The 27,106-nt window shown below is 38.4% G+C and overlaps 2 protein-coding genes across 3 annotated transcripts; both read right to left on the bottom strand.

Annotated features, from left to right (window-relative positions):
• Window positions 1-474: 474 nt before the first annotated feature.
• Window positions 475-5,141, bottom strand: LOC108563119. The gene is made up of 14 exons (XM_017921703.1): window positions 4,937-5,141; window positions 4,385-4,858; window positions 4,111-4,328; window positions 3,584-3,809; window positions 3,413-3,528; window positions 3,118-3,354; window positions 2,912-3,063; window positions 2,640-2,856; window positions 2,238-2,588; window positions 1,961-2,073; window positions 1,428-1,903; window positions 1,097-1,370; window positions 936-1,040; window positions 475-871 (listed from the first exon to the last, which is right to left on the bottom strand). Exons 1-14 carry the CDS (start codon window positions 5,076-5,078, stop codon window positions 712-714), a joined length of 3,261 nt encoding a protein of 1,086 aa, XP_017777192.1. The 5' UTR covers window positions 5,079-5,141; the 3' UTR covers window positions 475-711.
• Window positions 5,142-5,334: 193 nt separating this feature from the next.
• LOC108563115 lies at window positions 5,335-24,793 on the bottom strand. 2 transcript variants are annotated; one of them, XM_017921697.1, is made up of 13 exons: window positions 24,151-24,793; window positions 17,330-17,428; window positions 17,061-17,260; window positions 16,741-16,958; window positions 16,428-16,680; window positions 16,137-16,360; window positions 14,188-16,076; window positions 13,992-14,126; window positions 13,784-13,910; window positions 13,599-13,723; window positions 13,184-13,341; window positions 6,827-9,089; window positions 5,335-6,755 (listed from the first exon to the last, which is right to left on the bottom strand). In XM_017921697.1, the coding sequence occupies exons 2-13, from the start codon at window positions 17,422-17,424 to the stop codon at window positions 6,530-6,532; spliced, it is 5,913 nt and encodes a 1,970-aa protein (XP_017777186.1). In that variant the 5' UTR covers window positions 17,425-17,428; window positions 24,151-24,793; the 3' UTR covers window positions 5,335-6,529. The 2 variants fall into 2 exon arrangements, with proteins under 2 accessions (XP_017777186.1, XP_017777185.1); XM_017921696.1 differs by lacking the exon at window positions 24,151-24,793 and adding an exon at window positions 21,353-22,199.
• Window positions 24,794-27,106: the final 2,313 nt, after the last annotated feature.

Raw genomic sequence — 27,106 nt, 5'->3', positions numbered from 1 at the left:
TATAATTAAGTTGAAAATACGCACAATGGAATAAACGTAACTTCTTTATATGTTGACTCTTCATTTCAAATCAATTAAAATCCTTCCTTAATGATCCTTCACATTATACGAAATTACATGTAATTACCATAAAACACTTCTGATACTTCAAACACGTGAGAAATGTTAAAGTTTTTAAGGTTAAGTTGGGTTAGGTTAGGAAAATAAGACACAATAATAAATCATCTGTCATATTTGTGACTATTGCCTAAGCAAACTAATTATACATTTCATAATTATTATGTAATTCAAATACTATCTCGATCGTTTTTGTCCCAAGCCAAAATCTTGTTCATGTTGACATGTGTATTTGCTTTTTTAAATAGTTTTATGTAAGTAAACTAGACATTTTTTGTATACGCACTTAAAAATAATAGATAGTTAAGTTATATAATTAAGTTGAAAATACGCACAATGGAATAAACGTAACGTACATGTTGACTCTTCCTTTCGAAACAATTAAAATCCTTCCTTAATGATCCTTCACATTATACGAAATTACATGTAATTACCATAAAACACTTCTGATACTTCAAATACGTGAGAAATGTTAAAGTTTTTAAGGTTAAGTTAGGTTAGGTTAGGAAAATAAGACAGAATAATAAATTATCTGTCATGTTTGTGACTATTGCCTAAGTGAACTAATTATAGATTTCACAATTATTATGTAATTCAAATACTATCTCGATCGTTGTTATCCCAAGCCAAAATCTTGTTCATGTTGACGATATTCTTGGTGCTCCAAGGCTCCAGCGGATCTTTATCAGAATCCGAATCCATTTTGTTCCCTGCCGATTGGCAATTCCTCGAAGCGTCCACTATCGGGCTGACACTGCAAACAGTAAATTCATATTCACTTTATGAACAAACATATTAAAAACCAAAATAGATTTTACCGGTTAAGTTTAGCGGTTTTCGGTCTTTTCTTGCGTTTCTTCGCGCCAGATTCGTTCTCTTTTCCATCGCTTTCACCTGCAACTTTGATTGTTTCCATTTTATCACTGAAAATATATAATAATAATAATTTGATAAATGTTGTTTTCTGTTATTTTTTCACTTGTTTCCTAAGGCCTCGTCGATGTTCATTGGTCTCATATCAACACCATTATCCTGTAAGGAATCCTTGACCTGTCTCATCCTATCGTCGACGTAATCCAACTTCTCCTGCTCTTCCTCTTTGGGACTCATCGTGCCCGTCGAACTTGACTCCGTTTCCGCCAGAAGCTTTCTCTTATCGCCGCTCTTCAATTTACCGGAAGTCGTCGTCGTCCTCCTCTGCGTCGCCGATTTAGCGCGCTTCGTGCGACTCACCCTTCCCAATAAAGGTAAATCTGCACAACAGTTCAAAGTTTATAAGTGTTATGAATGCATTTCTTTCTTTATTATACCTCCGAATCCTTCGCTATCGCTCGGATCCAAAGCCGCGTACTTCTTCACCGTGACTTCCACTCTCTTAACTATACTCTCGGTACCAGCGAAAATACCAGCCAAACTTTTAACGTTCGGTACGGCCGAAGGAACGTTCTGCACGTTTTCCTCGAAATCTGGTAAATTCGCCGCTCTATCAGCCAAATCGTTTAGGAACGCCGGACTTTCGCTTCTCGAATATAAAACTAAATCTCTTAACGGATCCGTGCTCGTATAATCTTTAGGTTTCCTCTTGACCTCCTCGAGTTTCGGTGGTTTTTGTTGTTGTTGTTGTGGCGTTTTCGTAGATTTATCTTCAGGTTTCCTCTTCGGTTGAGTCGCGATCAAATCGACGTCGTGCGCAAACGAGATGACGTCCAGAGTTGCGGCCAAAGCACCCTCAAAAGCTCCAGTCAACGAAGGCCCTTTCGGATCCAAGAGCGGATCTATCTTCGGTCTGCGAAGAATACAAGAAATTATTGATTGCATTTGACAACAACCAAAAAAATCGCACCCTTTCATTTTGATCGGAGTGTTGATGCTCTCACGACCCCACATCAAACATCTCATCTCCTCTCCGGTCATGTTTTTCTTCTTCAGAGCGTTCACAGTCACCTTTCCCACCCTCTAATTATAAACGCAAACAATTAGAAATCTAATCTAATACAATTACAAATTTGACACGTGTCACCTGTAACTGTCATTGATGACATGTGTCACCTGTAACTGTCATTGATGACATGTGTCACCTTTAACTGTCATTGATGACAGATGTCACCTGTAACATTTACCTTCCAATTAGCTACAGCTCCCTTCCTCTGCTTCGCTCTAGTCTTGCTCTTCGATTTGATGACCATGACGGCTCTCTGCTCCGTGCCTTGCTCTTCGCTCTTTCCCAAAGATATGCTGTACTCTTGCAGGTACTGGTGAGCGGCGGCTTGAGGGATCGCCCGTTCCAAGGATATCACGATTTTGGCCCACTGCTTCATCCATTCCTTCTCGCTCTGCTCGATGACGTGAGCGTAGGTGTTGCCCATCATCGCGATCAACATGTTGAGGAGGAGGATCGGCACGAAGACCATGAACAGCGCGAAGACGGCTTTGCTGACGCCCGGGTAAGTAGTGTTGGACAATTCTTGATACTGCAAAGAAATAATGAGATTTTGATTTCTTTCAATTGTAGAGGGAATTACATCGTAATTTCCCAAAGTAATCTGGAAGAGGGCCATCCAGGTGGTCGGATAAGTGCTGTACAGAGAAGTCTTCACTCCGGGGAAACCTTTGTAGAGGAAGTAGAACGATTGCGAGAATCCGAAGAGAACGATGATGTAGATGATGCCGAAAGTCAGCATGTCTCCGGTTATCATGCTGTAGATCATCGTCACGAAAGGTCCCGTTAGACGTACAGCTCTGAAATTGTTAAAACTGTTAAAATAGTTCGAACTACGTTGAGCAACAAATTTACCCTGCGAAAAACATGAGGAGAAACCAGGAGCCAGGAACGGCGACTAAGAGCAACGCTTCTTCGGTGTTTCTGTCGCCTTGGATACGGTAAAAGATGCACGCCAAGATGAGGAAGTTGGCCAAGAGGAAGATCGCTTTTGGCGGTGAGTGATACTAGAATTGAAACTCTAGATAAATTCGAATCGTGAAATAGAATCAATTAATCACTTGTTGCTTGAGGAAAGCCAACATTCCTTGATTCTTGATCTCATCCCCTTGCTGAAGAATCAAGTAACTTAATACACCTAAGACGACACCTATTTCGCAAATGTATCTAGTAATGACGACCGGATCATCGGTGTACCTCAATAAGGGTTCGTCGGGGTCATCGGGTCGAAGGTAAACGGCCAAAGAGAGAAAAACCAAGTGGACGAAGAGGATTAAGAGACGTTTCAAAAATTGATTCTGAAAAAAAAACAAAGGTAAATTTTTTATATATATTTCTTTTGCTAATTGAATGAACCCTAGCAAAAGTCTTCCATTTCTCTTCCAACAGTCTCTGGATGATTCCGCCATCGAGCATATCCAGATGCTCCTCTTTGGTTCCATTTAGGATGATGAACAACGCCGAATTCCAATCTAAATTGCAAATTGTCTTTTATCGGAAATCTATATGTGAATAATGTATACTCACTTGTTCGTCCATCAGGTAGAAGAGTGTCCAGGGCGTTCAACGGATACGCGGAGCACGTGATGTTGCTGTATCGCCAGAACTCTTTTGCCGAAAGCTCCAGCATTTCCCTGAAGACTTCCGCTCTTCCCAATTTGCAGGCCAACGTCAGTGGAGTCAGACCGGCTTTGTTCTGGATTCCGTTACTTGCAGGAAGTCGTGGATGTCTTAAGGCGTATCCAAACATATCCTTAAACATCAAATCATAGAAGAATTTTGGTGAGATAACATTTTTCTCTTCACATTCTTGCTTCAATTATTCTCAGCTCATCGTTATTCCCATATTATTAAATAACAAGACTTTACACATATCATTTACACAGTTAACTAACAGATTGTTAGTGACAAAATTAACATTTTCTTTTATGAATTGTTCTTTTGACTGTCGAACGAAATGAGTCATGAGAATAACTGAAGTTTTATAAAGATTTCAACTTCTTCTTAATAACTTTTGTATATAAAAAACTATAATGAATGTTGTTGAATGTTACCAGTTTATCGCAAACAACGACCATGTGCAGAATCATGTTGCCAAAGTTGTCCTGAAAATCTGGATTCGCTTCGCTATCCAAGAGAAGATTGTAGACGCTCTCGTTGGCACAGCAGGCGGCCCAAGAGAGAGGATATTCACCCAGATAAGCTAAACCCTCGTAATCCGTATGCTTCGCCGGTTTCGGCTTCTGCTGATCTCTCGGTAAGAAGAAACTACCTGAATTGAAATCATTGACATATAAGAACAATTCTTCAATCTTTCATCAAAATTACCAACAGCCCTTTGGTTAACGTTCACGCCGGCCTCCACCAAATCCTGCACCAACTCGTTATTGTTATAGGCGATCGCGAGATGAAGAGATCCAGCACCCAAATACTCTTCACCCTCCACCACGTCTATTGCCAATTTGGGGAAGCATCTGATCAGCGTGCGAGCGATTCTCGTATGTATTTTCGTATCGCAAATGATCAGGACGTGGATCAACGTTTCACCCAGAGATCCCCGATACTGCATCTGCCAGCAGGCCTCGTGATCCATCCATTTCGCTAACGGATCGTGCGGACTCAGACTCGCCTCGATTGGTAAGACGACTTGCTCGAAATCTCGAAATTTCCAACGGAGATACTCGGATCTGTTGATTATCTGCCCTTTGCCCTCCGCGTACATCAACTGTCCGAACTGCTCTCTGATCAGCTTCTCAACTTCCGTCTGTCCACCCAGATTGTAAGCCTCGATCAACTCACCACCTGATCCAATCACATCCACAACAAAATCGATCATTCACTTAGGAAAGGCCCCACGTTGGTCGCCAAAAAATATCCTACCTTTCTTGTAGTTGGCCAATTTGTAGAGAAGACACTGATCCTGATTGGAGGATTGACTGATAACCCTGTCGAGGATGGAACCGCCTTGCTGAATTTTCCGCTTTTTACGACCCTTGCAGGGTCTGCAGCTGTTCGCGCCCATCGCCAGTAAATCAATGACGAAGAAGGAGTAAAGGTATGTTTGAGGGGGGAAAATCAAATCGCCGGTGCCTGGCACCGAACGACAAAAGAGAAACGAAGAGTTTGGCTTTTTTTTTCTTTATTCTCGTTTTTATAAAATCACAAAAATTCAACATACAATATAATAATAATAATCATCATCATCATTATAATAATAATAATTTATATATTTATAAGTAAGTAGTTGTAGTAGTAAGTAATAATTATTATAAGAGGCACACGAAATCAATCTAATATTTATTTAATCCTTACTTTCAATAATAATAATTGTAAAATAGCAACAAGTTTCAACAACGTTCTTCTTCAGCTTATTCTATCCCTTTCGTTGAACTCAAGAACAACAACGAATGAAAACAAAAAACAGAAAGAATAAAAACAAAACAAATAGAATAAAAATATATATAATAATAGTAGTAAGTTGTGGAACGAACGTAAAAATTAAGAGTCTCCATCCTTTCATCATTCCATATATCTAAGACGGCGTCGATTAGAAAAGAACGATTGAAACCGAAGAAGGATTTTGATGTGTGGTGAATGAATATTTATAATGAAGGAAATAAATAAATTCGTAATACTAAAGGGGGGGTTAAATGATTTAAAAGTATATAAATAGAAAATAAATAAAGTAAAGTTCAAAAACGTTCATCTCGCGCTACGAATATGTACAAGACGTGTACAGTATTTTGTTTTGTATCGTGTTACAAGTCTATGCAAATATAAGAAATAATTGTGTGAGGTAAAATGTTCATTTCGATTGCTCTCAGGACTCACATTTTATTTATTTTTGATGGGCGAGCGAAGTGAGTCCTGAAAACAACTGAAGTATGATTACATTCCTACTTTCAATTTGTTTAATATCAATAAATAAATACACGCATCGATTAGAAAAAAAAACTTGATTTACGAAGCAAATATCGTTATGAATTTTAATTATTGTCAAGAAACTATGCGCAAATTCTTAAATGCAACTGTTACGTGTAAAACAATGTTTGTTACCTTGGGGATATGGGTTGATCATCAAAACAAACAAGAAAATAAATGAAAATAATCATAACTATCGCGATTATGAAAATGATATATATATATATATATTGAGAGATGAATGAGATATTTGCTTGTTAAATAAGATTAGTTACCGATTGCGTGTATATAAATGAATATTCGTGGGAGAAGAGTAAGATCTGAAGAAAATTATATAATATAGATGTATATAATCTATGTACCTTTCTAGAGCCGAACATCGTTTTAAATATATTTATTTATATATGTATATATATATAATAAAAGTCGAAAAAATTTGGCTTAGAATGTAAAAATCATGTAGCAAAATAAGTTAGATTCTCTATTATCTTTTGATTTTTTTTTATTCGATTTTTGGTGATTATTTTTTTCTTATTCTTCAGGTGAAGTTATTCAAAGTGCGTGTTCGGTGGTGGTGGTCAGTTGACGCTTACCATCCGAAGGAGATGTTGGAGATGCGGTCGATGTTGTCGTCGTTGGATGATGATGGTGTTGATGGTGATGGTGCTCGGATGATGGAGAAACGTGCGATGGGATGTATTGGAAGTCACTACTCGGAGATCTGCTACTGCCTCTATTCAAGCTACCTAATCTGGATGTGTTCGGACTATAACTAAATCTGAAACAATAATGTAAGTTATATACGATTGGAAATTATGTAATTATGTTTTCATGATAGAGCCGACTCACTTTCTGCATGTTCCAGTCGAGGGTGTTGTTTCATCGTCATTGTTGGCGGCCGCGTAAAGAGACGCAATGTTGCTCCTCCTGGGATTGTAAGTCTGGTAGCGGTTTGCTGATGGGACGTTGACGTAATCGTTGACCAATGATTTGCTCCTCGTGTACGGCCTGTACTCCCTGTCCGCCTCCACGGAGTACGCCCTCCTGTACGAAGGCACCTTCTGGCTGTAGTCCTTGTACAGATCCAGGTCCTTGTAGTTACCCACCAAACTCGGTTTGCGCGGTTTCTTCTTCTCGTTGAAACGACTGTAGAAGCTCTTCCTGTGGATGCGATCGATCACCGATTCGTTCTCATCGCCCGAATATCCTCCACTACCGCCGCCGCCGCCGCCACCTCCTGCATTCCCGTTCTGCGACAGTGGTGAAGCCAGATCCTGCATGTGATGAAAGTCCGAGCAGACGGACCACGAATCGCAGCAGCTCAACGTCTCGTCGCACGGAGAGAGCATCGTCGAGGAACTTTCGTCCGTAGTGAAACTGTTCCTATTTATATCGCTTGCAACCGCATCCAAACAGTTATCGTTTTTAGTCTCGGAACCGCTTTTCCTGAACGGTAATTTACTTTTAGTTTTATCCGCTACTTCGACTCGACTCGAACTCGATCCATTGCATTTCTTTCTATCCAGAGTCAAAGTGTTGGGTCTTTCGGGAGATTTGGCCTTGATGACGATCGTCGCAGGAGATGGGATGTTCGACTCGCTTATCGTTGCAATACCACCAACTTCCGTCGCGGCGGCAACGACGTCCTCCTTTTTCTTCTCCTTATCCTCGTACTTCTTGAACAATCCCAGGATCTTCGTGACGCTCTTCCTCGAAGGCTGCAGCGCTTTGTTCTTCACGTTGGAGAAGTCCTCCACGGACACGGCCCTCTTTATAAGCGTTGATTCGGTGATGTGATCCACGTTCCTCGGCACGCTCTGCTCCCGCAACTTCTTTATCGCGTTCTCCACTCCCGATTTTTTCTCCTCCTTCAACTTTTCATCGTTGCTGAACGTACGCAACTTCTCGAACTTTTTCTCAATAGACTGCAGGAACTTGTTCTTCGGTTTATCCGTCGGCGTCTTCGTCGCAGCAATCACTTTCTTAACTTTAGTCGTCGCGCTCTTCACCTCCTCTTCTTGCTGGTTGGCGTTAGTTTCTTCGGGTTTCGTACCGTTCTCCGTTGGGTAACTCTTCGGCCTCACCAGCCGTGAAATCCTGTCTTTTTTCGCCACCTCTTTCGCCTTAACGTTAGTCTCTATATTCTTGATGTTATCCGAAACGTTCTGCAGAAGCGCACTTTCCTTATTAGTTTTAGCACCTAAAGCCTCGAGGAGTTCCTTGCAATTGATGATCTTCTCGTTACCATTCGCATCTGTCGTCTTCTTCGTATTGTCTGCATTCATCGCGTTCCTATAACTGTCCACGAACTTGCGCTCACTCACCACCACATCACCACCACTCTTCGCCACCTCACTTTTCCTCTTGTCCTCCTTTTCTCTCCTCAAACTGATTCTGTTCTTGATCCGTTTATCTCTGATCTCTTTGAGCACTTTCTGCGTCTCCAACTCGCGCTCCTTCTTCTCCTTCACCACGACGTTATCCTCCTTGGGCGAATCGAAAAAGTCCGGTCTCAGGAACCTGGAGATCCTCCTCGTCGTCGTCGTCGTTGTCGTCGGCTTAACTACTTCAGTCGTAACAGGATCTTCGTGCAGTGAGGAAATTTCCGAGAGGCTTGAATCCGGACTCCTCAGCGAGTAAGTTCCGTGCATTTTCGGCTTGAAATCCGTCGGTTCTCGCAGACTCGACGCTCTATAATATCTGGGATTCTTCGTAACCGCATCCTTCTTCGGCAATTGACTCGTCGTGTTAATGTTAGCTGCTGCAGTTTTGTTCTGGTTAATGTCCATCAGGTTCTGCTGACTGGCGCTGCGCTTCTCGTACGAGAACCTCCGAGGGAGCGTCGCAGACGTCGTCGTCGTCGTCTCCGGAGTTCCGCGATCCTCGCCCTCTCCGCTTCTCATGCTCAACGTCCTGGAGATCTTCCGGGCCTCGGAGGCGGGAAGCGACGCGAAGAGCTGCTTCTGGATGCGCCGCGACAGGCCGGGTGTTAGGTAAGATAAAGCTAAAGCGTCCTCCTCCGTTAGTTTCAACTTCTTCAGGTTCAAATCCGACAGGTTCAGGTGTTCTTTTGCGACTCCGCCACCACCACCACCACCGACATCTGTTTGATCTGCAACGAGACAAGCAGAACGGAAAAGCGGGACATGCCCCGATCTTAGTTCGCACCATCTTCGGACACCCGACGAACGAAAGAAAAAAAGGCGAAGAGAACGAAGGAAAACGAGAATCCAATAATAACAAAGGTAGACAACCAATCTAACGTTAATCTAGATTTAGAAAACGCACGCGCACTAACAACTTTAACTATTATTAACTATAATTGCAGTCTCGTTTCCTTTCCTTCTCGATTTCATTTGAATCTCTCTCTTATTTGTTTTTTTAATTCGTCTTCTCGGAAGAAATAGAGAAAAAAAAAAGTAATTTGAAATTTTTTAAAAAATAAATCAGTGTCGTTAGTGAGAGTTTAGTGAAATATAATGACAACAACGATAAGAAAGAAGAAGTAGGAGTAAAAATCAAAATAGAAAAGTAAAAAAACTAAATCTAAAAATATCAAAGAAGCGTGTCTGTAATACATACCCACTAGATATCGATGAACTTAAACCAAGAATCGTCCACTGGTTTTGTTTATGCAACAAATGAAGTAAATCGTTTGTTTTTGTTTGTTTGTTTGTTTGTTTTTTTTTTGGTTCGTTTGTTTGTTTAACAATATTTGCCGGTACGCAGAGGGGGGTTGGGTGGGCAGAGCAAAACACAAAACCAAATCAAAAAAAAAAATAATAATAATAATAAAACAGAAAAGAAAAACAAACAACAAAAAAAAAACATCAAAATAATTAGTGCTTTCTAATGGAACAAAAAAAAAATCAAAGTAAAATCAAATAATAAATACAACAATAATAATAATAATAAACTAATTATTAAAATATGGTTATTTGTCATTGTCAGATGGGGTTGTTATGAAAAAAAAAGTAATAAAAAGGAAAAAGCGCCAAAAACTACCAACAACTAATGAACTAAAATAAAACTATACTTTCAGACTGCAAAAGAACTTTACACAAATTTTTGATCTCACTTTTATTTACTTTTTATTATTATTCGCTCGAAACATAATTGTTGTAATAATCGAAATACAATAACAGTTATAAAATTCGTTTATTGCAGTCTAAACTCTCGCTCTATACAAATTAAAGAAAGAGAGAAGAAAACCCCTTTCATCGTCCATCCACCCCGTATATTTATATATATATAATTTTGTAAATTCGTTGATTGTACGATAGATGGCGTGTCTTATGTTAATCGGGTTTTCTTCTCGTTGCGTTAATGTTATTACATCATGCCAAAATAATATTCTCTTTATGTTTCTTACTTAATTTTATGTTTGTTTCAAAACAAAAAATGTATTAGTATCGTCTTTTACCTTCTCCACTTGTCACTCACTAAACGACGGATAAAAAGACACAGAGAGAGAGAGAGAGAGAAAGTGATATTAGAGACGGTCTATATCGCAATGCCGACAACCGACATTCGAAATCCCGACAATCAAAATGTTGTACTAGAAACATCAACTCGGTCAATGTATACATTTACTAGTCAATAGTAAATACACAAATTGTATTATAAAAATGAACAAATTTTAAATGATAGTTAAGTAATTGATGATTTCATCTATTAACTGCATTCTGATTTAGTTATTATTTATTAAAATTCATGTTGATACTTTAACTAATCTGTTGTATCAATAGTAAATACAGCAATACCTTAAATTGTGCGGATTCAATCAGTCAGGATTCTCTACAGTCCGGTTTTAGTTTTTTTTTTTTTATTTGCAAATGATCGTTTTTTTTTTCACTTTGACTATAGACAAGTCTCCTTTTGTACGGTTTGTTTTGAGTTCCTCGGTTAGTCCGGTTTCAAATAGTCCGCGATTGCTGTATAGACTAGTTAACACTAATAATAGTAAACATTGTTATATATTGAGTTAATATTTTAGTACAAATCTTTGGTAAATGTACACAATGACTAACTAATAATAATATCGAATAACGATCCTCAAACTGACTACCATTGTTTCTAAACATTGGACAACTTCTTACTATGAAAATATTGAATTCCTAATAACCTGTAGAAAAACACCTTTCTCGATTTTATCACCGCTCGCTCGCTCTTAACAAGTTCCGACTGTATCGAAATCACGACTACCATAATCCCGACTATATAAAAAATCCCGACAGTGTCTTTTATTCTACAATAACATTTTTAAATTATTCTACTATATTTTAACAGGTACGACGGATACTGAAAAAAAATATTTTTAAGACCTAGGTCGATAAATAACAATAATTAATAATCTTATTAAGTTTTAGATTGTCGGGATTTCGATATAGTCGGGATTTTGATTGTCGGGATTATGGTAATCGGGATTTCGATGTAGTTAGGACTTTAATACAGTCGGGATTATGGTAATTGGGATTTTGACATAGTTGGGATTTTGATTTAGTCAGGATTTCGATATAGTCAGGATTATGGTAATAGGGATTTTGACATAGTTGGGATTTCGATGTAGTCGGGACTTTAATACAATCGGGATTATGGTAATAGGGATTTTGACATAGTTGGGATTTTGATTTAGTCGGGACTTTAATACAGTCGGGATAATGGTAGTCAAGATTTTGGATATAAGATTTCAATATAGTCGGGATTTCTACCGTCGAGATTTCGATACACTCGGAATTTCGAATGTCGGGATTTCGGTTGTCGGGCTTGCGATTGCCACCGATTAGAAAATACAAGGAGAAAGAGACAAAATTTCAACAATAAAACCAATTCAACAAATACCGCTCACGTAAAAGTAAAGTAAAGTAAAAAAAACAAAAGAAAATCACATGATGGCATGATTTGTTAGTACAGCGTTTTGTATTGGTTGTTATAACCACTATAGTGGTTTGCTATTGGGGATAGGATGCATTGTAGGCGGATCTTCGTCCGCGTTCATTCGCTTTCTTCCCTCGACTAATAGAAACGGCGCATCGAGTTCGATTAGTCGATTGGTCGAAGAGGGAGCGAAAAGCAAACAATTGCGATGCGATTGTGTTTATTAATGGTTGCCGATCGAAAACATTTAACCCAAGTTTATTGCATATTATATGACAAATTTATGTTTTCTGTAAATAAATGAAATTAACTTGAAGATAAATGTTAAAGCTAACACAAAACAAAAGAGTTTAAAATTCTTTTGTCGGCTTTCGTGAAAAGTGTACTTCGATTTATTTAAACGTAACGTAATAAATGGAAATACGAGGTGCAGGCGGCTGTGAGTTTGTTGTTAGTGATTTAGTTGTTTTTTTGGCACACGCTCGGAAACAAACGAGAAAACGGGCACACACACAAAAAGAAATAGAAAAAAAAAAGAAGAAAAACGCATGCTTTCCTACCGATCTAGTCTGTATCGCAAACGTCCCACATATTATATAGATAACATTGATCGATCGTTCTGATTGATTGATTGATTGTCTACGTTTCTTTTTTTCTTTAAGATATGATAATTTTTCTTTTTTAAAGTCTATATATATATATTTTTTGTTTTGTTTTGTTTGGAAGGGCTGAGAGTGAAGAAGAAATATAGCTGTTGGGTTAGTGAGTGGTGCCCTCTTGACTCACGTTGGGCACATGCACCATCACACGCACTCGCGCTGCAATCACACCAAACACCATCACAATCTATCACAACCATGCTCAATTGTATTATTATTACTAAACAAAATATATTATATTATATTACTCTATGAAACCAACTAAAGATATATAATAATATATATAAGTATATTACTCTTTAAAGTTCACTACTTTCATGAAAAATTAGATAAGAAAAAAATTGCAAAAAAAATGAAATATAGTTGGTGGAACAAAAGAGTAATACACTAACAACAAAAACTAACTCTACGTATCGAGATCGTGTCTATCTACGAAACAAAATGAAACAAAACAAAACAATAAAAATAAAAAAAAATGTTTTGTTCTTGTTTTTCTTGTTTACAAATAGAGATAGAGAGAGAGAAAGTGAGAGAGTGGGGGTTTTTGGGGCGAGCAGGTCATTAATTAGTTCTGTATAAACGTTGTTGTTGTTGTTGTTCAATTTTTTTGTTTGTTGTAGTTTTTTGTTTGTTTAAATTCGTTTCTTTCAATTGTTCGACGAAGACTCACCTCCTCTGGGAAGAGACGAAGTGCGAGAGGGCGTCCGATCGTTGAAGACGCTGTCGATGTCCGACGCGAGATCTCTGCTGACGCTGCGACGCCATGGGATGGACGTCGACGAATTCAAGCTCCTCTCGCGACTGAACTGACGACCCAACGTCGAATTCCTGCGACGAGAAACACGTTGTAACCATGGTAATTAAGTGTGATATAACTATATTTTGGTAACTATGGTGACGAGGATCTATTCTTCTATTGTGATCTAGGGGTTTTCACGTGTGTGACTTACGTGTAGATTCGCACCTCTTCCCGTAACGAGACGTAACGAGAGCTTGAAATTTTTCGAATATTTTCCCTTTTCCTTACATTGTTTACTTTTTTTTATTGATTGTCATTATGTGTGGGTGTTATATGATTGGCTTACCGTGCGGTGGTCAGAGGATCCCTCCTGTTCCAAAAGTGAGTGCCGTGATCAAAGTGGCTGAGAAGTCGGCTGTTGGGGAAACCGGGTCTGTCGTCCACGTTGATCCTCTGAGTCAAATCGCGCACCTGTCCAACGAAATAATCGGTTTAGTATTAACCCTTGGGTTATTTATTGGTTAAAGTTACTCTGGATAAAAGCGTGGAGAAGAGGTTCTCGGCGGTGAGGAACTCGAAACCGTCTTCGTCGTCATCGTCTTCGCCGGAGCTGAGTGAATCGTTGTGTTCCAGGTTGGATTTCCTCGGCCTCGAACTCCTAATTAAACAAAACAATTAAATAACATTCTCTACTACTGTATTCGATCTTAGTTTTAGGATGAAATCTGGATAAATTTACCTGAGTCTGTGCATTGGGAAACTGTCCTTCCTCGAATCTCCTTCGGTGTCGCTGTCTTGTCTTCCGAAAGAACTGTGACGATGAAGAGTTCCGAAGGGCGATTCATCCTCGGATCCGTCCCGATCGAACAGAGAACTGAAGCAATTAAAAGAGATTATGAAGATAACAGAGGAGAAGAGAATTTCAAAAGACTCACGTCATCCTCCTGGGTCTTCCTAGTTTGGAAGTGGAAGTGGTCTTCCTGCTGCTGTTGGTGACGGTGCTCGAGGTTTCGCTCGGTTCCAGACTTCCCGCCCTCGGTGTCACGTATCCTCCGCCTTCGACGGCGATCGGAATGATGTACTCTCTCGGGGATTTCTTGATAGGATCACCACTGCTCGCCGCCTCGTTGTCCGATTCTTGCGTGGATTGTCGCGAAAGACTGCTGGATCTTTGCGATGTAGCGGATTTCTGAGTTTGCAAGAGTCTCGGCACCGGCGGCTTCGTCGGCGGCGATTGCATCTCCTGGTGCTGATGATGTTGGGCGAAAGCGATGGGGATGATGCGCTCCTTCAGCGAGCGACTTCCTTCCGGCTCCATCGAAGCAGATCTGAAGCCGACGATCGGTGGAGGCGAGTTTACAGGGAACGTGACCTCGCTGCGTTGACTGGTGAGAGTCGGATGAGTTGCACCTTGTATCTTGTGCGCCATCTCCGTCTTGAACTCCATGGTGGCAGGACGAGGTTGAGGATAATCCAATTTGATCTCAGCTTTAGCGGATTTGCGACGCGGTAACGTCGCCGATTTCAACGTGATCTCAGCCGAAGAGGTTTGACTCGGAGGTTCTGCAGGTTCAGGTTGCGTTTTCGCCTGTTGAGGTTGTGAACTCTGCACCGTCGTTGGAACTTTTATGTATCTCTTGATGTCTGGCGCGGTTGCAACCATGCCGATGCTTCCCGACGCCGATCTTCCGCTCGCGCCGAACGGCACCGGAGGTTTCCGGGTCATGCACGGCCTCGACTTTGATTTTCTTGCTCCTTCCTTATCCAACGCGTTCGAGATTATACTAACCGCGTTTCGCAGCTTCTCCGTCTGCTCCTTCACCTCCACCTGAGGCTCTTCTGTCTCCGCTTTAACCTCAACTTCAATTTCTTCCTGTTGTTGCGGTTTGCTATCCTCGATGATCAGCTTCTTGGAGACGACACCCACCGGCTTCAGTTTAGGAGGAGAGGTGCTCGTCAAACTGGCTTTTCTCTCGAACTCCTTCTTGAAACCGCCGACGCTCACGCCGGGAATTATCAGTTTCTTTGGTTTCTCCGGCACCTGAGATTTGCTGTCGCTCGAGCTGATCAGATTCTGGAACTTTTCCGCTTGCTCGAAGATTCGGCTCTGCCTCCTCTCCACCACCGGTTTCGTCGGAGATTCCTCCTTAACATCCGACTCGACTTTTTTCTTCTCTTCCACCTCCGCGACGACCTTCTTCTCCGGACTACTTTCATTCTTATCAGTTAGCACCTTTTTCTTCACTATCTTTTTCTTAACCGGAGCTTTGACTTCTTCAGTTTTCACATCGTTTTCCTTATCTTTATCCTTTACTTCCACAACTGTCGATTTCACCTTCTTCTTGTCCTCCTCCTCTTCCTCTTCCTTATTTTTCATATCTTCTCCCTTTTCTTCATAAAGATTCTCCTGGCTGGGATTCTCGTTGATCTCCTCCAGTATCTTCGGACTCAACGTCGTCGACATGGTCCTCTTCATAGCCGCCTTCTTTTTCGCCTCTTCCACGATCTCAGCGCACGCCGCTCCTTGCTGTTCCAACTCCACCATCTTCACGTCCTCCTTCGATTTATTCGTCTCCACCGAAATATCTGCGACAGTGTTCTCCTTCACGATCTTCTCCTTCCTTCGTCCACCCTCGTTGGCGACGTTCGCCCGATCCGTGCTCACCGTCGTCTCCAGCTTTCGTTTCGGCGTCGTCTTCACATCTTGCGCAATCATCTCTTTGATTCTCTTCTCCGGCGTCGAGATTTCCATCAGACTTCCCACCGACTGCGATCGCGTCGGTACCACAGGTTCAGCCTTCATCTCTTCTTCACCAGGTACCTCCTGCAACAACAACAACCATAGCAATAATACCAACCAATCAAAATAATAACAATTGTTTACCTCTCCAGTGACGACTAGTTTTTCGCTCTCGATTTGAGCAGGCGGCGGATTCAACGATAAAAGAACGTCCAATCGGACCGGCGTCTGATTGGCCAATTCCTCGGAGATGTCCAAGCAAGAATCGCTGTAACCTTCGTTCACCCACCAATGGGCGCAAATCTTCTCAATGTTGGCTCGATTCTTCGGATTCACAGTCAACATTTCCATGATCAAAGGAGACGCGGCTACAAACAATCAAATCAACATTAAGATTAACAGAGTTCCGCGATGCTTTAATCCAGCTCTCCTTACGGCTAGGTTTTTTGGGTTCGAAGTAATCGCCCTGCGAGATCTGCCTCACCAATCTCTTGAAATTGCTACCATCGAAGGGCATCGCCCCATACACCAGAGTGTACAACAGTACACCCAAAGACCAGCAATCGACTTCCGGTCCCTGGTAAGGTGTTCCGTTCACGATTTCCGGTGACGCATATAGAGGAGATCCGCAAAACGTTGAAAGCTGCCTTTGATCCTCGAAAACGTTGGACAAACCAAAATCGGCAATCTGAAATTCATCATTTGTGGTCACAGCTTAATAATAAATCAAGAAAATTAACTGACTGACCTTCGCATTCTTATTCTCATCGAGAAGAATGTTCTCCAGCTTCAAATCCCTATGGCAAATCTTGTGTTTATGGCAATAATAGCAGGCGGTAGAAATCTGCCTGAAGATGCGACGCGCCTCCTCCTCCACGAGCATCTTCTTCTCGTAAAGGTAATCGTACAGTTCTCCGCCAGCCGCGTACTCCATCACCAGCACCATCTTCTCCTTGTTCTCGAAAACTGCATACATTCAACAACAACAACAACAACATCATTAGCATCACCTAGCAACCAGCCATATTATCGATGTATTTGTTGCTACGGTAACTCTTGATTATTTACCTTCGTAGATGTGAATGATGTTCGGATGCTGCACGGACGACATGATCTGGATTTCGCGTCGAATGCGAATCAGATCCGCCTCCGTCTCGATTTTGGACTTCTTTATCGTCTTTATGGCCACCTCCTGTCCCGTCTCCTTGTTTATACCGAGCTGCACTTTTCCGTATGTTCCCTGTCCCAATTTCTTGATTATGTCAAATCTGCAGAAGAAAAACGCAACAATCAAAATTAATAAGAAAACAAAGCAAACTATTGTAATTTGTTTATACCTTTGTTTCAGTTTTCGTTTGTGGTTGTTGAGACGCACCGTTCCGGTGTTCTCTATGCCACCCATGATGTTGTTGATCGCTTCGCCCACGACCATTTTGCTGCAAGATCATAAAACAAAAGTCAGTCACTTTTCCTATATCACTAAATCGAAAACAAATAGAAAACGAACGAAAGTTTCTTTTCGCACGTGGATTTTCGTCGTTCAATGACATGCACACGCGATTACGTAGCGGCACACGAGTACTCTATTTCCGGTGCAGACAGGAAGTCGCGATGCACGTGTTCCATTGACCAATCGATATTCGCGCTCAATAATCACGTGACATCAACAACACTACTACTACCACAACATTCATCAATTGACATCAACAAAACACACACGTATATCGCAATTGTTTCTGCTTTCTAATGTGAACAAAAAAAAACAAACAATTGAAACCCACAATTCAATTGTTTTAATTTAAGATTATTTTTCTTAAGTAGGCGTATTAATTGTTTCATAAGAACATTTCAATCGTTTCACCTCTTACATAAAGTTTTCAATTGTTTTAGCAAATCTTTTAAAATTCAATTGCTTCTATTTTATTTTGTTGATAAATCATTTGCTTCTATTATTGTCGTTGTTGCTTTTTGTTACATAATGAATCAATGTGAATCGTTGCGTGTTTCTTCTGTTAGAAATTGCAACTGTTTTTACTTTGATGCAAGAGAGTTGTTTCTTTATTCTAAATCTAAACTTAGAAACGTAATAGTTCCGTCCATAAGATTGCTTTAAAGCAATGCAGATTAATATAGTGACAAAGTGTGCATGCAATATTTTATCGCCTTTTCGCTCTCTCGTTTCCTATATCGAGTTACAGCATCCGATATCGAGTTACCCAGAACCGTTGCGCAATTATTTCTTCTTGCTAATGGACTATTCAAATTTAGACGCAGCCAACGTGTTTTGCTCAAACTCTAATTAAGACACGTTGCGTAATTAACTAAGAGAATGCAGCATTTTTATGATTAATAATAATAAGTGGATGCGCCGGGTCAGGATGAAATAAATTATGTTAGGTTAGGATAATTTTTATTTCTTATACGAAAATTCATCAATTATGTCAGGTTAGAAAATAATTGACGTTTTAACAATTAAAACACTGTTAGTGTTACAGTCACATTGACGTAACAATTTGTATATTGGCAATGATTAATACGTTTTTAATAAGTTTTTTTTGTCTTCTTGGATTGTTGCAAATTCCGGACTGAACGTTACTACTCGTTTGTTTATTGGAACGAGCGTTCGGAAATACAAACATCGAATGCTGTTGAACTGGAATCGATTTTCGCGCGGTTTTATAAAACAAAATCAACGTCGTCCTTTGATCTTTTCGGAAAACTTTTAAATGTTTCGATTGTTTTAAATGAATCAGAATCAGATCTTTACGTTATTTCAATATGTTCTTATTTAGATTTAGTCTTTTAGTTCTTATTCAGTCTTGGTAGATTCAGTTTTCAATCGATTGATTTGATGAAAGTTATTGGAAGTTGTGAAGTATTTGGTGAGAAGATTGATGATGAAAGTGGTGGTTGTAGAGTACAAACGTACTTAATAATGTGTGCGTGTCTCTGAAAATAGACCGCGCGTCTCTCATTTAATCTATTACCCGCTATTTCTGAGTCACTTTTATATACAGACGACTTTACACACTATATACACACTTTTCTCTCGTGCACTCACTCCTCCACACACACACTCTACCACCAACAAAAAACCAACCTCATCCTCCTCTCATCTCATCTCATCTGTCCCGACATTTTTTTCCAAATATAACCGCAAACCCATCGCATCCTTCGCCTTCAGAAGAAAACAAGAAACAGAAAGTCCTCTTTCTATAACATTACTATTATCAAATCCAATTGAATAATAGTGTTTCATTTACTTATAAATTGAATAGTGTAAATCAGAGTTTCTCAACTTTTTTTACAATATACCTGTTTGTTGTAAAGTTACAGCGATTCGATTGTTTATAACATATTATGCAATGACACAAGATGACATCTGTCATTATGCGACGCATTAAGATGTCTGCAATATTTGAATGTAGTTCAATCAATTTTCGTACTGACAAACCATCAAAATTATTCAATTTCCATTCAACTTTGTAAATCTGTATAATATTTTGAAAGAAGTTCGCAAATTCTATTGCATTTGCAAATAAATGAAAAAACTATTTATAAAATTATATAATAATTTTGATACACTAAAACAGCTGTTGTTTTTTTTTTAAAGCGTTGCTAGGTTTCATAATCCTATACATAAAACAACACCTGCTGCCAGTCGAATTGAGTGGATGCGGTAAATCCACGTAACAAACACTTTTCAAATTCGTTTCTAAGCAACGAAGAATAACATTAATCAATGCGATCTAGTCAATACTATTTAATACTATTGAGTTAAGACTAGTCATGATATCATATCATTTCTATGTTTGAAAGCAATTTTTTTTTTAATTATGTGTGTGCGTTTTAATTACATAAAGTGAAAATGTTTAGATAATATCTAAAGGTGTTACAATAATGATATCATTAATTAATTTTCACAAGTGCAAAAATAATAACGTTTTTTTTTTTAAATGTTTAATTAACCGAATTGAAATTGTGTAGCATAAGCACTTCTCAACATATGCGTCACGAAATGACAGCTGTCACTTGTCTTGCGTCAAAAATCTTATAAACAAATTGGGTCGCGTTGCAACTGCAAACATAGTATGTTGAGTTTCACGACAATAAATAGAAAAGGTTGACAAACTCTGCTGTAGTTTTGAGTTTTAGAAGTTTTCTCATTTTGAAAATTATCTGTTTTTGGTGTATACTAATCGCGTTAAATTTATAGTAGATCGCAAAATGACAGCTGTCAATGCTTGTGTCAAAAAAAATAATTAGTTCGCAGTTCTATTGAAAAATACAGGGCAAAAAGGTTTAGAAACTCTGCTGTAGTTTTGAGTTTTAGAAGTTTTCTCATTTTGAAAATTATCTGTTTTTGGTGTATACTAATCGCGTTAAATTTATAGTAGATCGCAAAATGACAGCTGTCAATGCTTGTGTCAAACAAAAATTGGTTCGCAGTACCATTGTAAACTACAGGGCAAAAAGGTTGACAAACTCTGTTGTAGTTTTGAGTTTTAGAAATTTTCTCATTTTGAAAATTATCTGTTTTTGGTGTATACTGATCGCGTTAAATTTATAGCAGATCGCAAAATGACAGCTGTCAATGCATGTGTCAAAAAAAAATTGGATTTGCAGTTCTATTGCAAACTACAGGGCAAAAAGGTTTAGAAACTCTGTTGTGGTTTTGAGTTTTAGAAGTTTTATCATTTTGAAAATGATCTGTTTTTGGTGTATACTAATCGCGTTAAATTTATAATAGATCGCAAAATGACAGCTGTCAATGCTTGTGTCAAAAAAAAATTGGGTTCGCAGTTCTATTGCAAACTACAGGGCAAAAAGGTTGACAAACTCTGCTGTAGTTTTGAGTTTTAGAAGTTTTCTCATTTTGAGAATTATCTGTTTTTGGTGGCGTTAAATTTATAATAGATCGCAAAATGACAGCTGTCAATGCTTGCGTCAAAAAAAAATTGATTCGCAGTTCTATTGCAAACTACAGGGCAAAAGGGTTTAGAAACGCTGTTGTAGATGAATCCAAATGGGATTGATTGAATTGATAGGTTAATTAGATGACAAAATGTTACGTATAAGATGTTAAGTTTGTTTTTAACAAATGAAGGAATGAAAAAGGTGAATGGATGAGTGTGGGCAGGCAGCAAAAGCTAATAGATTAGCAACTGCGTGCGTGCGTGTGCGTTCGCCGCTCTTTACTGTTGACACATATGATTCACGTAATTCCCTCGAGGGATGATGATGATCATTGGATGGGACAAAAAGATGGGAGTTTCGGGAGAGGAATGATGATAAAACGATTCTAAAAGAGAGATGCAGAGGGCGTTCGTTCGAACCACCATCATCCTCCGCGTTCGTACCATTAAATTTAGTTATAAAGCCGCCCACGGTAGCATCCAAAAATATAACGAGTCGTCCCCGCAGCACACTCGACGTCGATTGTCAGCAACGACGTCGTCGTCTTCTTCGTCGTTCGTACTCGCACAAACACGAACGAATTAACTCTTCTTCGAGGCAAAGACACGTTAAGGACGTACGTCAAAATGTTTGCTGATGAAGCACTAACCCACCGAATCCACCGGAAGGTCCATCCGCGTCACAAACATTTGCACAAACTTATCAAAAATGATCCAATCTTATTTTTACTTTTAACACTCTTTTCTTTTTATACTATATTTTGTACGCTCGTTTCTTTTTCTCCGTGTTCGTCCGTCCGTCCGTCCGACCGTCCCCTGTTGCTCTGTCTCTCGTCCGACGGATAAATTTAAACCGAGCCGTCGAACCGCTGGTTACCAATTGAAACGGAAAAATACGTGCGAATGCAAATGTCATAAGCCTTCCGTCCCACGTGCTCGGCCGACGTCCGCCGCCGTCGTCGTCGTTCCAGTTCTTTCTTTTCTTCTCGTTCCGTCTTTCCTACAGAGCGTGGGAATGTCTCATGGACACCACCGTCGTCGTCGTCATCAACATGCACATGGTCATCCCTCATCCCCCATCTCCATGACAACACCATCTCAATAAGCAACTGAAAGTGACAGTGACAGCAACAGCAGCAGCAGCGCGTTTGACGTAACGTCAGGTTGAGCGTTATTATTTCGTGAATTGTATCGCTCCGTGTGATTCATTGCATCGATCGACCAGTTTCTACAACTTTCCTTATAAAGATTCCCCGTATAAACATAAAAGAAAATTATATATGCAAAAGTTTCGATGAATTTCAACAATTTCACATACTCACATAGAAAGAGAGATATTTCTCAAGATCTACATAATCAAATGTTTTTTTATCGAGAACTTTGACAGCATTCGTTTTGTAAACTGTCATCGATGCACAAATGTATCATTGACATCTGTCATTCTTATTGTTTGCATATAACAATTATTATAATGACAGCTGTCAATTCAATTTGACATATCTAAGATATTCGCACTGAAACTAAACAACACGAATATTTTTAAAAGAATGTCAAATGTTAAAAAAAAAATAGTCGTCCTTGTCTCCAATTTTTTTTATATTTTAATGGTACGATTTTATGCTGTAAAACGAAAGACATTATGATTTGTAACGCGACGGTCACTGCCAATATTAGAGGAGAGAACGCGCGTCACGTTTCGTTTCCACAAAGCGAAAATTTTCGAAGAGATGAGAATTCGAATTATTCATTCACGATTAGAATTAGGTGAAAACGCCTCCTCCTACTTCTTCATCATAAACGCTCATTCATATTGCGCAATTATCTAACCTTATTTGAAAAACAGCGTCATGACTCAATAGCAACAAAGCTTATACTATGTACGTCTTTTTTTTTCTATTGTAAATGATTCGAGAAGAGACTTTTATTGCTTCAAATTTGGTAATTATCGTTATTATCTAATTGAAGCATTCTTACGCCATCTAGGGGTAAATTATAACAGATTTTCTGATAATCTTATTAACAGTAATAAATAACCAAAAAATATCAAAAGTTGAAACTTATTTCGCTAAGAAAAAGTGTAAAATGTAAAAAAAAGTTGAGTAAAAGTGCGTAAAATTGGAAGAATTTAATTTATTGCCAGGTGTGTTTCGAAAAGGCGCGGGCGTGTTGGCGCCGATAATTTCCATTTCCATTCATTCTGAACACGCTAATGCCAAATTCAAATTAATTAAGATATTTCACAGTTCAAAATTCCCGCCAAATTATAATTGTGTTTCTATGGACAATTCCAACATCCAAAAGTTTTTGTTTGTAAGTTTGCAACATTTACGTAATCCAATTCCGCTCAAATTTTAAAATGAGCGCCAAAAAAAAAACAACTGAATACTCTCGTATGTTACGTACGACATTAAAGAAACGCAATTTGAATATCGCGCCAGAAAAGAAAAAACAAAATTGTTGTGCATGATGTATTGCATAATAGCATAATGACAGTTTCGTTTGTAATATCGATGTTGGTAGCTGAACATCCAAAATGTTCACGATCATTGATCTAAGCAAGCTCAAATAGATACGCAACTTAATTTCAATTGTTTAAGTATAGTTTATGACTTATTCAATGCGATAAAAGGATTATTATGTAAAAACAATTGATCCGACTCGTTGCTAATAGCAACATCAATAACAACAACAATTTGATGGGGGAGGGAATTGAGGTGAGGATTTGAAGTTGTAACAGGATGCGCGGAAGAAGGAGAAGAAGAAGAAAAGAGTGGAAAGGAGAGAGTGAGAGAGGTGAAATGAAGAAGAAGAAGAAGAGAGTCCTTCCTCCTCCCAATAACCTAATTATAAACGCATCCGATGATATCCGGATTTAGAATCGAAAGAATCCAAATGGAAAGAGAAGCGAACGCGAGCGCCGACCGTGTCCATCCGTCCGGCGGCCAGCACATTTCATCCATCGTTAATTGCAAACAACAACAACAACAAAACAACAACAACAACAACCACAGCAACGATAAGAAACAAAAGATTAAAACAAAAACAAAAAAAAAGAAAACGCATGCTTCGTGATTATTTCTCTCTCAATCTATCTATAATTCAGGCATCCGATTCTCTCGATCTCTCTCTCTCTCTCTCTCCCATCCATCTCGCGTCACGTTCGTTCGTCATCTCTCGCTTCGGCACACAGATTAGACTAGGTTATTATATCATCAACATCAGCAGCATCAGAGTGGACTCACCTCAACTTCAATTATTTAACTCCTACATATAACAAATAATTCTTTCTCTCCCTCTCTCTCTCTTTCCGTATCCTAACCAAAATAGGCTTTGAGCGGTGACGGGTTTTCTTTTCTTGTATCTATAGAAAGAAACAGGATGACGGAATTCGAGGAGGATAAGTGTTATCAATCGAAGGAATAAATAAGTTGCGACACTGTGGTTCCTCTGGGTTCTCTACTCTATCTTTCTTTTGTTTTCCTCTTGTGTTATTGGGGATGTCCGGTTGGGGGAGGGAGAGGGAGTAGGTATGATAAGGTGAAGAGTGTGAGAGAGAGAGAGAGGAGAAACCAAACCGTGTGTGTTGTTGCAGTAGTTGTGAAACCGGAAACCGGAAGTATCTATCCCGAGACGCACGCCCTCGCACTAGACCGCACGCACCGCAACCATGTTTATCCTGTCTTCCGATTATCCGTCAATTGTTTTGTTTCTCTTGTCGCAGCCGCCGCCGCCACCTCCGCTGCTTGTTGACGTTCTGGCAACTGTCTTTTGTTAGCAACAATAATCTCCAGCGCGTTTTTCTAACATTTTTGAAGAGCAGCTCGAATGTCTGCGCGCCGCCATCTTGCTGGCAACCGGCCGCGTTGCCAGGCACCCAAAACTACATTTTCCTACCTTTTCCCTACAACGACACGACACACATACGTACACACCACCGCTCAAAACTACACAGTTATTAACTTTACTATATTATTACATAATTCGTTAAATTTTGTTCTTTCCAATAGATTTACCGAAAAATTTCAATTATATTTTGTACGTTTAAACTAAATCCAATTAACTATTTAATTATTATAACTAAAATTGACTTACATTTTGTTAATTAAAACAAAACAAATTTAAATGTCAAATATTACGTTTTAGTTTCATTTAAACAAAAAAAGTAGATTCATTAAATTTTGTTATTGTGAATAAATTTGCTATTTAGAATGTAAAGTTTACCTTAATCTCACGTGATCTCCAATAGTTTGCAGACGTCATTAATAATCAACTGTTTCTTTCATATTATGACATTTTAATCGCAATAATCAAGCGTGTATCAATCAATTCTTACGTCAATCGTTCGTTTAACAGCACATTACATAACAAATGATGAAGATAATTATAATAACAAAAAAACTTTGATTTTCACATCATTGAGATGATGTGGATCCGGTAGTCCGTACGTTTCGGGTAAATTACGTAACAGCGGCAACGCGGCTCGCGCTTCGCGACCAAAAATAGTTCACGACATTGGAATGTCAGGCCAGTCAATGGACTTTTTTTTTATTGTAATTCGGCCGAGAGGAGCGCGAGAAGAAATTGGCACAAAGTGCATTTCGTCGAAATAACGAGCGGCGAAAAAGAAAACCACGCACAAACAAACAAACACAAAAAAAAAAGCGTTCAATTTACTACTTATCACAATTGTTATAAACCGACATCACCGAACCGTGTGTCAACGATCCGAACGACACTAAAAATTTGATCGTTTTTTGTTTCTCACGGATTACTCAACTTTTCTTGCCTACTTTTCGCTCTTAATTACAATTAAACAATAGAAAAGCGATTTCCTTTCAACTAAATTAACAGCTTTCGTTTAAACCTAAATTTAAAAAGCAACTAAATCGATGTAATTTCAACCAAAAACTGTTCAACTTTAACCAATATCGTAATACAAAAATCGTAAAAACTCGCATTTTTTATACAAATCCAATCATTTCTATAAATTTATTAATTTCATTAAAAAATCAATTAACCATAGTTTTGTTTTTATAATACTTCAATTGTTATTAACGTTCTTCAATTACTATAAACCCTTTAATACTTATACAAATTTCAATGCCTATGTTTCGTTCTCAATCAATATTTAATCCTTGTTCAATTGTTTACACGAATTTACGTGATTTAAATCAAAGTAAATTCAATTTATTTCTAAAAAAACAAAGAAATTTGACAATTAATTTCGGCCATTTTGTTGTACAAATTTCCCATAATTTGTTGCAACGTTTGTTATAAACAAACATGATTGACTTAAGGTATTAGAAGCGTGCTTTTATAAGTAGTTAAGTAATTTAATTAATAATTAATCGTTTGTTAATTAATTAAGTTTTTTTTTTCATTTTGTTTAGTACATATGCAACTTTCATTGCAAGATATAATTTTGTAAGAAATTTCTTTAAATTCTTTTAATTCTTAATTAATACTATACGTTTTTGTTGATTTTGATTATTCAATTAATAATTGTGCTGTGATTAGTTAAATTAATTAATGATTTGCGTGTAATTGGATTAATTAAGTTTTGATGTGTATGCAACCAGATGTGCGTGTTTGTGTTTTTAATTTTTATTAGACTGATAGCGTCGTGTTTTTGTTTCAGTTTATCGCGATCTGCAAATTAAACAGTAAACAATAGAAAAGCGATTTCCATTCAACTAAATTAACAGCTTTCGTTTAAACCTAAATTTAAAAAGCAACTAAATCGATGTAATTTCAACCAAAATCTGTTCAACTTTAACCAATATCGTAATACAAAAATATTATATTGAAAACGTGATTACAAGAAATAAATTTCAGATTGTAAAAACTCCCATTTTTTATACAAATCCAATTATTTCTATAAATTTATTAATTTCATTAAAAAATCAATTAACCATAGTTTTGTTTTTATAATACTTCAATTGTTGTTAACGTTCTTCAATTATTATAAACCCTTTAATACTTATATAAATTTCAATGTCTTTGTTTCGTTCTCAATCAATAATTAATTCTTGTTCAATTTTTTTACACGAATTTACGTGATTTAAATCAAAATAAATTCGTTTTTTAATTTATTTCTAAAAAAGAAACAAAGAAATTTGACAATTAATTTCGGCCATTTTGTTGTACATATTTCCCATAATTTGTTGCAACGTTTGTTATAAACAAACATGATTGACT

The sequence above is a fragment of the Nicrophorus vespilloides genome, unplaced genomic scaffold (assembly GCF_001412225.1).
Source record: "Nicrophorus vespilloides isolate i.1.1-1 unplaced genomic scaffold, Nicve_v1.0, whole genome shotgun sequence".
NCBI lineage: Eukaryota > Metazoa > Arthropoda > Insecta > Coleoptera > Silphidae > Nicrophorus > Nicrophorus vespilloides.
Note: the sequence above shows the minus strand (reverse complement) of the source record. Positions and strands in the feature narration are given on the sequence as shown.